The 12,683-nt window shown below is 55.8% G+C and overlaps 1 protein-coding gene and 1 pseudogene across 1 annotated transcript in view; one reads left to right on the forward strand and one right to left on the reverse strand.

The window, feature by feature from the left end:
* LOC139705153 (cytochrome P450 2D17-like) overlaps window positions 1-11,465 on the forward strand; it is a 52,178-nt gene extending 40,713 nt beyond the window's left edge. The window contains exons 3-12 of the mRNA XM_071609433.1: window positions 6,729-6,846; window positions 7,254-7,503; window positions 8,396-8,567; window positions 8,821-8,973; window positions 9,064-9,224; window positions 9,646-9,822; window positions 10,000-10,141; window positions 10,342-10,529; window positions 10,984-11,125; window positions 11,216-11,465. Of these exons, the coding sequence (XP_071465534.1) occupies window positions 6,729-6,846; window positions 7,254-7,503; window positions 8,396-8,567; window positions 8,821-8,973; window positions 9,064-9,224; window positions 9,646-9,822; window positions 10,000-10,141; window positions 10,342-10,529; window positions 10,984-11,125; window positions 11,216-11,394 (1,682 nt within the window). The 3' untranslated portion in view covers window positions 11,395-11,465. The remainder of the gene's footprint in view (window positions 1-6,728; window positions 6,847-7,253; window positions 7,504-8,395; window positions 8,568-8,820; window positions 8,974-9,063; window positions 9,225-9,645; window positions 9,823-9,999; window positions 10,142-10,341; window positions 10,530-10,983; window positions 11,126-11,215) is intronic.
* On the reverse strand, window positions 1,972-5,977 carry LOC139704971 (cytochrome P450 2D17-like; annotated as a pseudogene).
* Window positions 11,466-12,683: the final 1,218 nt, after the last annotated feature.

The following is a 12,683-nucleotide window of genomic DNA, read 5'->3' on the forward strand; positions in this document are numbered from 1 at the left end:
GGTCTCACACATTCCCTAGGCTGGCATCAAACTTGCAATCCTCCTGTCTCTGCCTCCTAAGTCACTGGAATTATAGATGAGGGCCAACATGCCCAGTGGTTACTAACCTTCTTACTTGAACACAAGCCCAGCATAATCACTGAAGTTGTTGTTAACTCAGACTGCTGCTAACTGATTAAGGGGCTGTAGCATATACAGCATGGACACGCTGGATGAAGGCATCCCTCATATCCTAAATACGAGTGGGACGGGAAGACCAAGGTGGAAGATGGGAGATTTGGCCAAGCTCCTCAGAATGGCACATGGTTTAAAATTCCTGAATTGTTTATTGGTAGAATTTTCCCTGTAAAATATTTGGACTCTGGTTGTCCACTTTTCAATGAAACCAAGGAAGGAGGAACAGGGATAAGAAAGTAAACTGCGTACCCACACAACTGAAGTATTCTGTCTTAAAAAGGAAGGAAGCACTGAATGAACCTTGAAGACATTATTTTAAGTGAAATAAGTCAGTCACAATAGATAGATGGATGCTTCTAGTTCTCCGGAAATCTATAGTTAAATTCATAGAAGCAGAAAGGAGAATAATGGTTGCCAGGGGCTTCGGGAAGAGAAAGTGGAAAGTAATAGGTTTTTGTTGTTGTTGTTATTGTTGTTGTTGTTGTACTGGGGATTGAAACCAGGGGTGCTTCACCACTGAGCCACGTCCCCAGCTCTTTTTTTATATTTTACTTAGAAATAGGGTCTCATTGAATGGCTTAGGGCCTCACTAAGTTGATGAGGCTGGCTTTGAACTCGTGACCCTCCCAAACCACTGGGATTACAGATGTGTGGCACTGTGCACAGCAGTCTAATAATTTAAGGTTCTGTTTTTCCAGATGAAAGAGTTCTTTAGATGGGCAGGTGACGGTGCACGATGTCAGTGTGCTTGGTACTGCTCAACTGAGCGCTTGAGACAGTGAAAATGCAGCTGAGGGCAGCTCAGGGTGAACACCAGGAGCCAGCACGGTGTGCCCACCTGCAGTCAGGCTTCCTGGGAGGCTGAGGCAGGAGGACTGCCTGAGTCCAGATGTTCCATCCCAGCCAGGCAACATTGTTAGAACCTGCCCCTCCCCCACAAAAAATACTTGCTGAATATGCACAAGGACTTGGGTTCCACCCCTGGCACCACCACCAAATTAAAAATAGACACACACACACACAATGTGTGTGTAGTATGCTTACAGTAAATTTTAGGTACAAGTCTTACCACAATACAGAAACAACACAGACGCTCACGCAGAGCCATGTGGCCCTTAGAGGACAGTTACTCAGCAGGCCTGGGGATTCCATCCCACATTCTAAAACACATGCCTGACTCCTCTAGGGCTGCAGGAGACCGTCCCTAAGGCCTGGGCACATCCTTCTTGGCAAGCGCCTCTGTGTACCTGGGGCCCTTTATACTGGTGGGAGCACTGGGCCATCTCCTCTGGCCTGGGAGGGGACAGGGAGTGAGTTGTGGCAGCTGGCCATGGGGCAGCTCCACCCCACCTGACCAACCCCAAGAAACTCTTGGACATGGAGGCTTGGTCAAACTTCCCTGGGGAGCAGGTCCCACTCCCTGTGTCACACCATCTGCCAGGCAGCCAGGGACAGCACTGATGTCTGGCAGAAACCCGTTCACTTGTCCCCTACCTGAGACCCACAGAGTCCAGACTTCTGCCTTTAGTTGGCCACCAACCAAGCAGCCAGTGATGGGTCTCTGTGGGTGTCATGAAGCCAGATGTCACCTGCTGAGCACCAGGATGCCCATTTCTCATGTGCATTCAAGGGGTCCAGTCAGGAAGGATGAGGCAGGGGGCGAGGACTGGCTTCAGACACGTGGCTGAGGACCCAACAGAGCCAGGGGCATCTCAGAACAAAGTGGCAGTGACAAGACTGGTTTATTGAACATCAGAGCCCCGTTTGGGGGCAGGGTTGGGGTCTGCACCTCCTCTAGCGGGGCTCAGCACACAGTTGGTACTGGGATGGGGTCAGCAGGAGGGCAAAGACACCACGGTCACTGGGCCAGGCTTGTCCGGGGGCACCGAGAAGCTAAAGCGCTGCAGGAGGCAGGTGAAGAAGAGGAAGAGCTCCATGCGGGCCAAGGGCTCCCCGAGGCACACACGACGGCCTGTGAGGGGGACTCGGGCTCAGTCAGCCTGTCCCTGGCCTCCACCCCTCCAAGGAGCCCTGGGGAGGGACAGGGAGGCCCCACAGGCACCTGCTGAGAAAGGCATGAACGCCTCCCGCTTCACAAAGTGGCCCTGGGCATCCAGGAAGTGTCCAGGGTGAAAGAGGAGGGGCTTCTCCCAGACGGTCTCATCCTTCAGCACAGACGACAGGTTGGTGATGAGCGTCGTCCCCTGGAGGAGATGCCTGCCATGAGCAGGGACTGGGAGGGGGATGTCAGGACCCTTCTGGTCTGGGCAGATTCTAGCCTGCCCACACCTGAACCCTTGGAAGTAACCCTCGGTTCCAGAAGATTCTAGAACCTTGTCTAATGCCATGGCAGACTGAGTGACAATTCTCCCACACTGTCCTCTTTCCCTGACTGCAGTGGTTCCTCTGACAAGCTATGGCATCTCTTAGGTTGTCACTATACTACTTCAGAGGTTCAGGGAAAGGGCTGGCCTTTCTGATACTTTATATCCCACACCTATTCAGTCTGGGGACAGCCGGTATCCAGGAATCCCAGATTAGATGTATCTCCAAAACACAGTGGCCATGCTGGGGCCACTAGCTTACAGGTGCCCCTGGGATTTAGGAGGGCCTCTGGCCTACCTTGGGGATGAGGAAGCCCTGCACTTCAACATCACAGGATGTCATATGGGGCATACCCAGTGGGATAATGTCCCCAAAACGCTGTACCTCGTGAATCACAGCCATGGTGAAGGGCATGCGGGCCTGGTCCCCCATCTCTGGCTGCCGCACCTGCCCTATCACTTCATCAATCTCCTGTTGGACGCGGCCTGGACAGAGAAGCAACCCCACAGTATGTCAGCACCCAGGGACCTGCACCCTGACCCTCTCCTATCTCAGGGCAACCCCACAGTATGTCAGCACCCAGGGACCTGCACCCTGACCCTCTCCTATCTCAGGGCTGTGTCCAGATGAGGAAGATGTCACTCTTACAGGACCCTTGGCCAGGCCCAGGCTTGGAAGGCAGATTTCCCAACTAAGCTAGGGACACTGCCTCTACCTTTCCTCCCTCAACCTCCCAAAGAGCTCCCAGCAAAGCTCACGCTGCACGTCCGGGTGCAGGATCATGAGCAGGAGGGCCCAGGCCAGCGTGGTCGAGGTGGTCACCATCCCTGCGGTGAACAGGTCAACCACCACAACGCGCAGGTTCTCAGCATTGAAGCTGCTCTCAGGGTTCCCCTTGGCCTGGGTCAGGCAAAGAGGACAACACAGGAAGAAGGAAGGAAGTCACTGGGTGATGCACAGGTCCCACCTTGCCTGGCCTCAGGCCTCACAGGACCCTCAGCCCACGTCCCCTAGCCCGTCTCAGGCAGCCCCACCTCACCTTCTCCACCTCCACCAAGAAAGCATCAGTCAGGTCTCGCGGTGGCTGGGCTGGGTCCCATGTCATCCTGTGCTCCTCCAACAGCTCATCCACCATGGCCTTGAAGGCCTTCTGTGCAGGGAAGACCCAGCCAGGCAGCCCTGGGATGCGCAGGAGCACTGGGACTGCATGCATCACCTGTGACAGCCACAGAGGGGACCTGGGTCCCTCCTGTGCTCCTCACTCTCCTGGACCACACTCAGGTCCCAGCCTCCTCCAGGGTGGACCCAGGCCTGCCTGTCCCACCCAGTGACCAGCTCCCTCCCCAGAGCCAGCCTCCAAGCTCCCTGCTGGCCTGGGCTGCCGGAAGGAGCAGCCCACCATGGGAATCTCCAGCTTGTGTGTTAGCTGGACAGCGGGCACGGGCTCATTTTCCTCTCCTGGAGCCCTCTGACCCTGGCCCACCTGTCCTGCTACTGTTTGAGATGTGCTCACCTCCGGGCCTTCCCTCTTACAGTGTCCTCTCCAGGATGCCCTCTCCCATCGCCCCTGCATGCTAATCCTCTCCTGGGAGGCCTGGTTCATGGGGCTGATCCAGCAGGGATACCTCCCTGCCTTGGTGACCCCTCCTAATGCCCCACCGGCACCCGCACCATGGGCACCAAGCCAAAGTGCTCCTTCAGCATGTCCTCCAGAAGGTGCAATATCTTGGCCAAGCGCTGGTCATCATATTCGAAGCGGTGGGCATAGATGAGGGAGGAGATCACATTGCACACTGCTCTCTTCAGCAGGGTCATGGGGCTAAAGGGGCATCCTGGGAGGGAGCAGGCCAGTCAGGGTGTGGCCCCTGTCTCCCAGGCCCGCCCATCTCATCTCCTCCTGTGCCCCCCACCCCATCACCCACCTGCTTTGTTAGTGAAGGCTGTACAGAGGCAGCTGGCCTCCGTGGTCACCCACTGCTCCAGGGACTTCTTGCCCATGCCGAAGTTGCGCATGGTGGACACGGAGAAGCGCCGCTGCTTATGCCAGGCTGCGGTGTAGGGTGCCAAAACAACCCCTGGCGGCGGGACAAACACGTGCGTGATCCTTGGCTCCTCCCACCTTGGTCCCAGCTCATTTAAAGTCCCTTAGTCCCTTCCCCTGCTACAAGCTCCTCCCCTACGTTCCCCCTGGGCGCAAGCCTAGGTGTTCTGCTGCATTAGGTCCAGACCGTCTCTTGATCACTGCCCCTCGGGTGCCGCCCTGATAGTCTGTGCCCCTGCCGCGGTTTGCCTTTGGATCGAGGCCCATAGCCTAGATGCTCATTGATGGGCATATTCGGCCGGTCTGCAGTGTCCTCGCCCCGATTCACCAGAGCCTCGCGCACAGGCTCCAACCCGTTGAGCACGACCATGGAGCTCCAGCCCAGCTGAAGGCTGAACACGTTCCCAAAACGGCGCTGCAACTGCAGGTGGAGGGTCAGGGCGCTTGCCAAACCAGGGTCCCCGCTGGAACACATGACCCAGCCTCACTGCACAGCCACGGGGACACAGTATGAGTACAGCAAGATAAGATCTGGCCTCATAATGCTGGAGAAGGTCCTGGCCTCTGTGGTGGAGTAAGTGAAGTCTGACCGCTTTGGATCAGACCACCCAGCTATGCCTTTGCCAGAACCAGGAGACTGTCAGTGGGGACCACTAGGGCCCACTTTACAGATAAGAAGGCAGGGTCACAGAGGTGAGCAGTGAGTGCAAGCCCCACAGCAGCAGCAGATTTGAAGCAGTCATTGTGCCTCTCTTGACCTGGAATCCTTGACTGCTGCTCAGGGCCCTGGCCCCTCCCCCTTCCCCAGATCTTTCAGATTACATCAGAAGGATTGGGGACTTGCATAATTTATACCCTCCCAAGTGGATTCCAAACCAGCTGCCAAGATCACCTCTCCTCTGGACTCTGTCCTCCCACACCTTTGCTCTTGGAAAGTTCACTGTGACCTTAGGCCTCCCAAATGATTCTCAAACCTGCTTTTTCGTGGATGCCCAGCTTCCTGTCCAGGCTATGGCTTCACCCATCACTCCCCGTCTGTGGTTGGGGTCAACATGACCTCTGCTGCCATCTACCACTGGCTCCTTTACCTTTTGGAAGGAGCTGGGCATGTTCTGGAAGTTTATCTGCAGCAGGTTGCCCAGCCCGGGCAGTGGCAGGGGGCCTGGTGGGTAGCGTGCAGCCCAGCGTTGGCGCGGGTCAGGCACGCGGGTGCCTGACACACAGCAGCAGGGTGGATTTATTGGTTGAAGGAATCCGTGGGCTGTGAAGCAGTGAGGACAAGTCTCTCTGTGGCTCTGTGTTTCCAGTATGCGATGCTCTGGGTCTGTGGGGCTTCTTTGGGTTTAGCTGCTTTGATTTCATTCAGCTTCTTGTATATGTGTGTTTCTGTTTGGGGACTCTGCCAGCACCATCACCTCTCTGACCAAACTTCATAGGTGAAACCACAAAAGGTGGAGAAATCAGGGAGGGCCGGAAGATCTGTGTTAGGGTTGACACCAGGGCTCAGTCATCAGGTGCCAGAAGTTCCCTCGAAGGTCTGATGGGAGTCCATGGGGCAGCCATCTCACTGAGCCTCTCTGTCCCTAGAAGGCATGATGGGGCTCCTTCCTGGTCTCTGATTACTCCTGGTGTCCGGGGCCCTGTGCAGGGAGGAGGTTCCTTTCAGGCCAGGCTGGATCTAGAGGAAGGTCCTTGTCTCAGGTCCAACCCAAGGTGCCATCTTCTGAAACCAGGTTGGTCTGAGAGGGAATGGGCCTTGCGGGGAGCAGGCCTGCCCTAGGGGGAGCCATCAGCCATGGGCAATGGGGCGGGGGTATTTCAGTCAGCTGTTTCGCTGCTGTGACTAAAAGTAGAACGACTGTAGAGGAAAAGGTTTATTTGAGGGCTCACGGTTTCAGAGGTCTTAGTCCACAGAAGGCCAGCTGCATATCTCAGGGCTGGAGGTGAGGCTGAGCATCATGGCGGGAGACTGGAACTGAGGGAAGCAGCTCATGGTGATCCAGAAGCAGAGAAGGAGGTCTCCACTCCCCAGATACAACTGTACACCCCAAAGCTGTGCCCCGATTCCCACCTCCTCCAGCCACACCCTGCCTCTTCAATTACCAGTCTATTAATCCATATGGGGGAATAATTCACTGATTGGGTTAAGACTCAGAACATGTGAGAACCTTGTCTCACATGTCAGCTTCTGGGGACACCTCACATCCAGACCATAATGGGGGCAGCAGAAAGGATGAGACCCTGATTGTAGACTCTCCTATGCCACCACACATGGAGGACCCAGGCTGGTGTGCATGGCAAGTGTGAGTTGAAGGCCCTGAGGAGAGGGAGGGGAGGCAAGGAAGGAGGGGCAGTGCTCAGGGGCAGGCGTGGCCACGTCAGAGAGGGGGCCCTGTGAGGTGCGGAGGGCACTCAAGGCACACCTTGGTGCTGTGATGAGCCTGGGCCTCCTTCAGAGAGTAAGGTGCAGGGACGGGGGCGATTCCCTATCTCCATGCCCTCCCCTGGGTGTCACGTGGAGAAGGCAGGAGGGCCAAGGGCCTGGGAGGCTGCCCCTGCCCTGGCCCCTCCCTGCACTCTCTGCCTGCACAGTCAACAGAGTGTGTTGGCTCCAGGCAGAGGGCGAAGGGCAGCCTCAGCTCCTTTATAAGGGAAGGGCCCAGGCAGTCAAGTGCCCAGGGTGTAACAAGACTCTCCTCCCTGGCCCCAGGTACCTGGAGTGGCCAGGAGAGCCGGGTGTGCCAGAGGAGCTCGTGGACAGCACGGCAGCCATGGGGCTGCTCACCGGGGACGCACTGTGGGCCCTGAGTGTGGCCGTGGCCGTCTTCCTGCTCCTGGTGGACCTGATGCACCGGCGCCAACGCTGGGCTGCACGCTACCCACCAGGCCCCCTGCCACTGCCCGGGCTGGGCAACCTGCTGCAGATTGATTTCCAGAACACGCCCAGCTCCTTCCAAAAGGTAAAGGAGCCAGGTTTGGTGGTGCACACCTGTGATCCCAGCATCTCAAGTAGCTGAGGCAGGAGGATTGCAAGTTCCAGGTAGACTGAGCAATGTAGTGAGAGCTTCCATCAAAATAAACAATAGAAAGGGCTGAGAATGTAACTCAGTGGTTAAGTGCCCCTGGGATTAATCCCCAGTACCCTCCAACACCCAGGGTCAGGGAGTGTCTGGTGGATCACAGTGGAGGGAACCCAGGACAAAAAGAGATGGGTTGAGAGTGAAGCCAAGGTGGACCAGGAGTTGTGCAGTGAAAGGAAGCAGGCTGAGAGGCGTCCTGGGAGAGGGCACGGCAGAGCCCGAGGACACTTTCAACTTTCCAAGGGCAAAGGTGTGAGAGGACAAAGGCCAGGAGTTGGGACTGGACTTGGCACTGGGTTTGGGATCCAGGTGGACAGGTATAAATTGTGTAGGCCCCAGTCCCTTGTGAATCCATCAGAAGGAAAGGTCTTGGGGATGGGGGAGGGGCCAGGGTCCTGAGCAGCACACAGTCAGGAACTTTAGGTGGACTCAGGTTGACAGAGACCACTTCAACTTTTCTGTGCTGTGGGGCTTGCGCCTCACTGCTCCCCTCTGTGACCCTGTCTCCTGCTCTGTACAGTGGGCCACTAGTGGTCACCACTGACAATATCCTGATTGGCAAGATCCTTGTGCTGCGTCCAGAAAGTTGGATCCGAACTGAGTTAGTCCACTTTACAGGGTGTGACTCCCAACCCCATGTTCCCACATGTCAATACCAGGTCTCTTCCCGGAGTTGGCACACTGCAGAGTCCTGGGTCTTTTGTGGTGAGGCGAAGGTCTGCAGCCCAGCAGGGAGTTCAGCTGGACAAATACGTGGCCCTTTTGCCTACAGATGAGGTTCCGCTTTGGTGACGTGTTCAGCCTGCAGCTGGCCTGGAAGCCTGTCATTGTGCTCAATGGGCTGGCCGCTGTGCGGGAGGCGCTGGTGAACCACAGCGAGTACACCTCCGACCGCCCGTGGATGTCCATCTATGACCAACTGGGCTTGGGACCACGGTCTCAAGGCAAATTTCAGCAGCCACAGAAATGGAAAACTGGGGGATGGATTGGTGTGGGCGGCTGATACCTGGAAATAGGGATGAGTGACTTCACTCTATCCAGGCCCATGTGTCCACTCAGGGGTGGAAACACGGGCCTGGGTAGAGAAAAGCCAGAGATGTATATGTCCCAACTGAGTAGAAGAGGGATCCTATGACATCATGGAAGGAGAAGGGTATAGACAGGTTCGGGCTTAGAAGCTGTCCCTGCCATTCCCAGGTGTGATCATGGCAACCTATGGACCTGCCTGGCGCGAGCAGCGACGCTTCTCTGTGTTGACGATGCGCAACTTAGGCCTGGGCAAGAAGTCCCTGGAGCGGTGGGTGACCGAGGAGGCCAGCTGCCTCTGTACAGCCTTTGCCAACAAGGCCGGTAGGTGATGGGCTGAGGGACACAGAGGAGATGAGATGGGCAGGCCTGGGAGGCAGGGGCCACACTCTGACTGGCCTGCCCCCCTCCCAGGATGCCCCTTTAACCCCATGTCCCTGCTGAAGAGAGCAATGTGCAACGTGATCTCCTCCCTCATCTATGACCGCCGCTTCAAGTATGATGACCAGCGCTTGGCCAAGATGCTGGACTTTCTGGAGGACATGCTGAAGGAGGATTCTGGCTTTGTGCCCATGGTGAGGAGTTCAGGGGACTATCCAGGGACAATTCTGTGCAACCAAGATTCCGAGCAGGGTTAGCATTCAGGAGTGATGGGAGAGGGCATCCTGGAGAGGACACTGTAAGAGAGAAGGCCCGGAGGTGAGCACATCTCAAACAGTAGCAGGACAGGTGGGCCAGGGTCAGAGGGCTCCAGGAGAGAAAAATGAGCCTGTGCCCGCTGTCCAGCTAACACACAAGCTGGAGATTCCCATGGTGGGCTGCTCCTTCTGGCAGCCCAGGCCAGCAGAGAGCTTGGAGGCTGGCTCTGGGAAGGGAGCTGGTCACTGGGTGGGACAGGCAGGCCTGGGTCCACCCTGGAGGTGGCTGGGACCTGAGTGTGGTCCAAGTGAGTAAGGAGTACAGGAAGGACCCAGGTCCCCTCTGTGGCTGTCACAGGTGCTGAATGTGGTCCCAGTGCTCCTGCGCATCCCAGGGCTGCCTGGCTGGGTCTTCCCTGCACAGAAGGCCTTCATGGCTATGGTGGATGAGCTGTTGGAGGAGCACAGGATGACCTGGGACCCAGCCCAGCCACCACGAGACCTGACTGATGCCTTCCTAGCAGAGGTGGAGAAGGTGAGGTGGGGCTGCCTGACACGGGCTAGGGGACGTGGGCTGAGGGCTTTGTGAGGCCCGAGAAGGAGCAATATGGGGCCCAGTGACCCAGCACCTGGTCTGATGGGTTTAGACTGGGAGGTCATTTGGTGACTTTCTTCCTCGGCCCCTGAGCCCACTGTGTCTGCCTCTGCACAGGCCAAGGGGAACCCTGAGAGCAGCTTCAATGATGAGAACCTGCGCATCGTGGTGTTTGACCTGTTCACCGCAGGGATGGTGACCACCTCGACCACGCTGGCTTGGGCCCTCCTGCTCATGATCCTGCACCCCGACGTGCAACGTGAGCTGGGATGGGGAGGGAGAGGTTGGAGACCAAAGGTCCCCTCATTTTAAGTGGGACATCTGTGTCTCCAAGCATAAGCTGACCCAGTCCCCAATAAACCTGATATCCTGCTAACCTGGACACAGCCCTGAGACAGGAGAGGGTAAGGGTGCAGGCTCCTGGGTGCTGACATACTGGGGGGTTGCTTGTCTGTCCAGGCCGCGTCCAACAGGAGATTGATGAAGTGATAGGGCAGGTGCGGCAGCCAGAGATGGGGGACCAGGCCCGCATGCCCTTCACCATGGCTGTGATTCACGAGGTGCAGCGTTTTGGAGACCTTGTCCCTCTATCTGTGCCTCACTTGACAACCCGTGACATTGAGTTGCAGGGCTTCCTCATCCCCAAGGTAGGCCTGGGGCCCTCTTCCCAAGCTCCGAGTGACCAATAAGCTAGTGGTCCCAGCATGGACACTGCCAGGGGAAGGAGGACTGTCATCTAGTTCCCCTGATTCCCAGTTCCCCTGGCTCCACCTGGCCCAGCCTGAGTGGGTCTGGGAAGCAGAGAAGCCGCCAGGCCAGCGCAGAACCACAGAGCCAAGGTTGTTGGGGGAAGTAGATTAAAACGTGCCTCAGATTGTCGTAGCAACTGCAGTGCTCGGGGACAGAGGTTAGTATGGGTGTCAACAGGGCCCTTGTCACCTGGCCCTGCCATCATGTCCACGAGGATGCTGAGAATCTTTGGCTCTGAGGGTTACTTCCAAGGGTTCAGTGTGGACCAACTAGAGTCTGCCCAGCCTGGTTCAGTGGTCAGGTCCTGACATCCCCCTCCCAGTCCCTGCTCATGGCAGGCATCTCCTCCAGGGGACGATGCTCATCACCAACCTGTCGTCTGTGCTGAAGGATGAGACTGTCTGGGAGAAGCCCCTCCACTTTCACCCTGGACACTTCCTGGATGCCCAGGGCCACTTTGTGAAGCGTGAGGCCTTCATGCCTTTCTCAGCAGGTGCCTGTGGGGCCTCCCTGTCCCTCCCCAGGGCTCCTTGGAGGGGTGGAGGCCAGGGTCAGGCTGACTGAGCCCGAGTCCCCCTCACAGGCCGTCGTGTGTGCCTCGGGGAGCCCTTGGCCCGCATGGAGCTCTTCCTCTTCTTCACCTGCCTCCTGCAGCGCTTTAGCTTCTCGGTGCCCCCTGGACAAGCCCGGCCCAGTGACTCTGCCGTGTTTGGTAGCGTAGTGACCCCATCCCCCTATCAACTGTGTGCTGAGCCCCGATAGAGGAGGTGCAGACCCCAACCCTGCCCCCAGACAGGGCTCTGATGTTCAATAAACCAGTCTTGTTACTGCCACTTTGTTCTGAGATGCCCCTGGCTCTGTTGGGTCCTCAGCCTCATGTCTGAAGCCAACCCTCGTCCCCGGCTTCTTTTTATCCTGCTACTTTGCTGCATCATTCCCCCCCCCCTTTTTTTAAATTTCCCTTTTGTACCAGGGATTGATCCCAGGGGCACTTAGCCACTGAGCCACATCCCCAGCACTCTTTCAGCCTCTTGAGTAAATGCAGTTATAGGTATGCACCACCATGTCTGGCTTGATGAATATTCTTATCATGAATCTTTTTGGAATCTTGTCAGATATTTTTTCCCATTGATAATCATGTGGATTTTTTCTTTCGGCCTGTTCATGTGTGTTTACCATGATGAATTTTCACGTGGAATAAATCCCAGGAATAAATCCAATTTGTTGTAGCATATACTTTTGTGGTACATAATTAAAATCAGTTTGCTAGGCAGCTGGGAATGTGATTCAGTGACAGAGTACTTTCCTAGCATGTCCCTAGTAGTGACACAAAGGAACAAATCAATTTGCTAAGGTGTTGAGTGTGTCTGGAGCTTGCTAGGAGGTGCTCTACCACTGAGCCACAGCCTCTGCCCACTAGAATTTTATTGAAGCTCTCTGAATCAATATTCCTAAGGGATAGTGATCTGCAGTTTTCTTTCCTTGTAGCATTTTTGAGTGACATTGGTATCATAGAAGTTGACCCCCCATAGGCTGGGTTAGGAAATGTTTCCTACTCCTCAATTTTTCAGAAATTTTGAAAAGGATTTATATAAGTTTTGTTTGTTCACTATTTTAATTGTAGGTGTGCACAATCCCTTTATTTATTTATTTGTACGTGGTGCCGAGGAATGAACCCAGTGCCTCCCACGTGCGAGGCACGCCCCAGCTCTGCATCAGTTCTCTAAACAGTGGGCAGGGCCACCAGTGGAGCCACACAGTCCTGAGCTGTTCTTCGTTGGTAGATTTTCAATTGCTGACTCAATCTTCTCGCAGTTAAGAACCTGCTCAGCTTTTGTTCTTCCTGCTCTACTCTTGGTAGCCCGTGTGTCTCTGGGAGTGTCCATTTTACATGGTGTGGGCAGCTGCAGGCACGAGGCTCTGTCCCGTAATTCCTTCCATCCTCTTCCACCATGCGACCAGTGCACTGGTTTCATTAAAGAGGTTCTTGGCCTAAAGTTAGCTAGTGAGATCCAAATAAACACACAAACTCAGTTACCTTTTTCTATGAC

Source organism: Marmota flaviventris, chromosome 3, assembly GCF_047511675.1.
Source record: "Marmota flaviventris isolate mMarFla1 chromosome 3, mMarFla1.hap1, whole genome shotgun sequence".
NCBI lineage: Eukaryota > Metazoa > Chordata > Mammalia > Rodentia > Sciuridae > Marmota > Marmota flaviventris.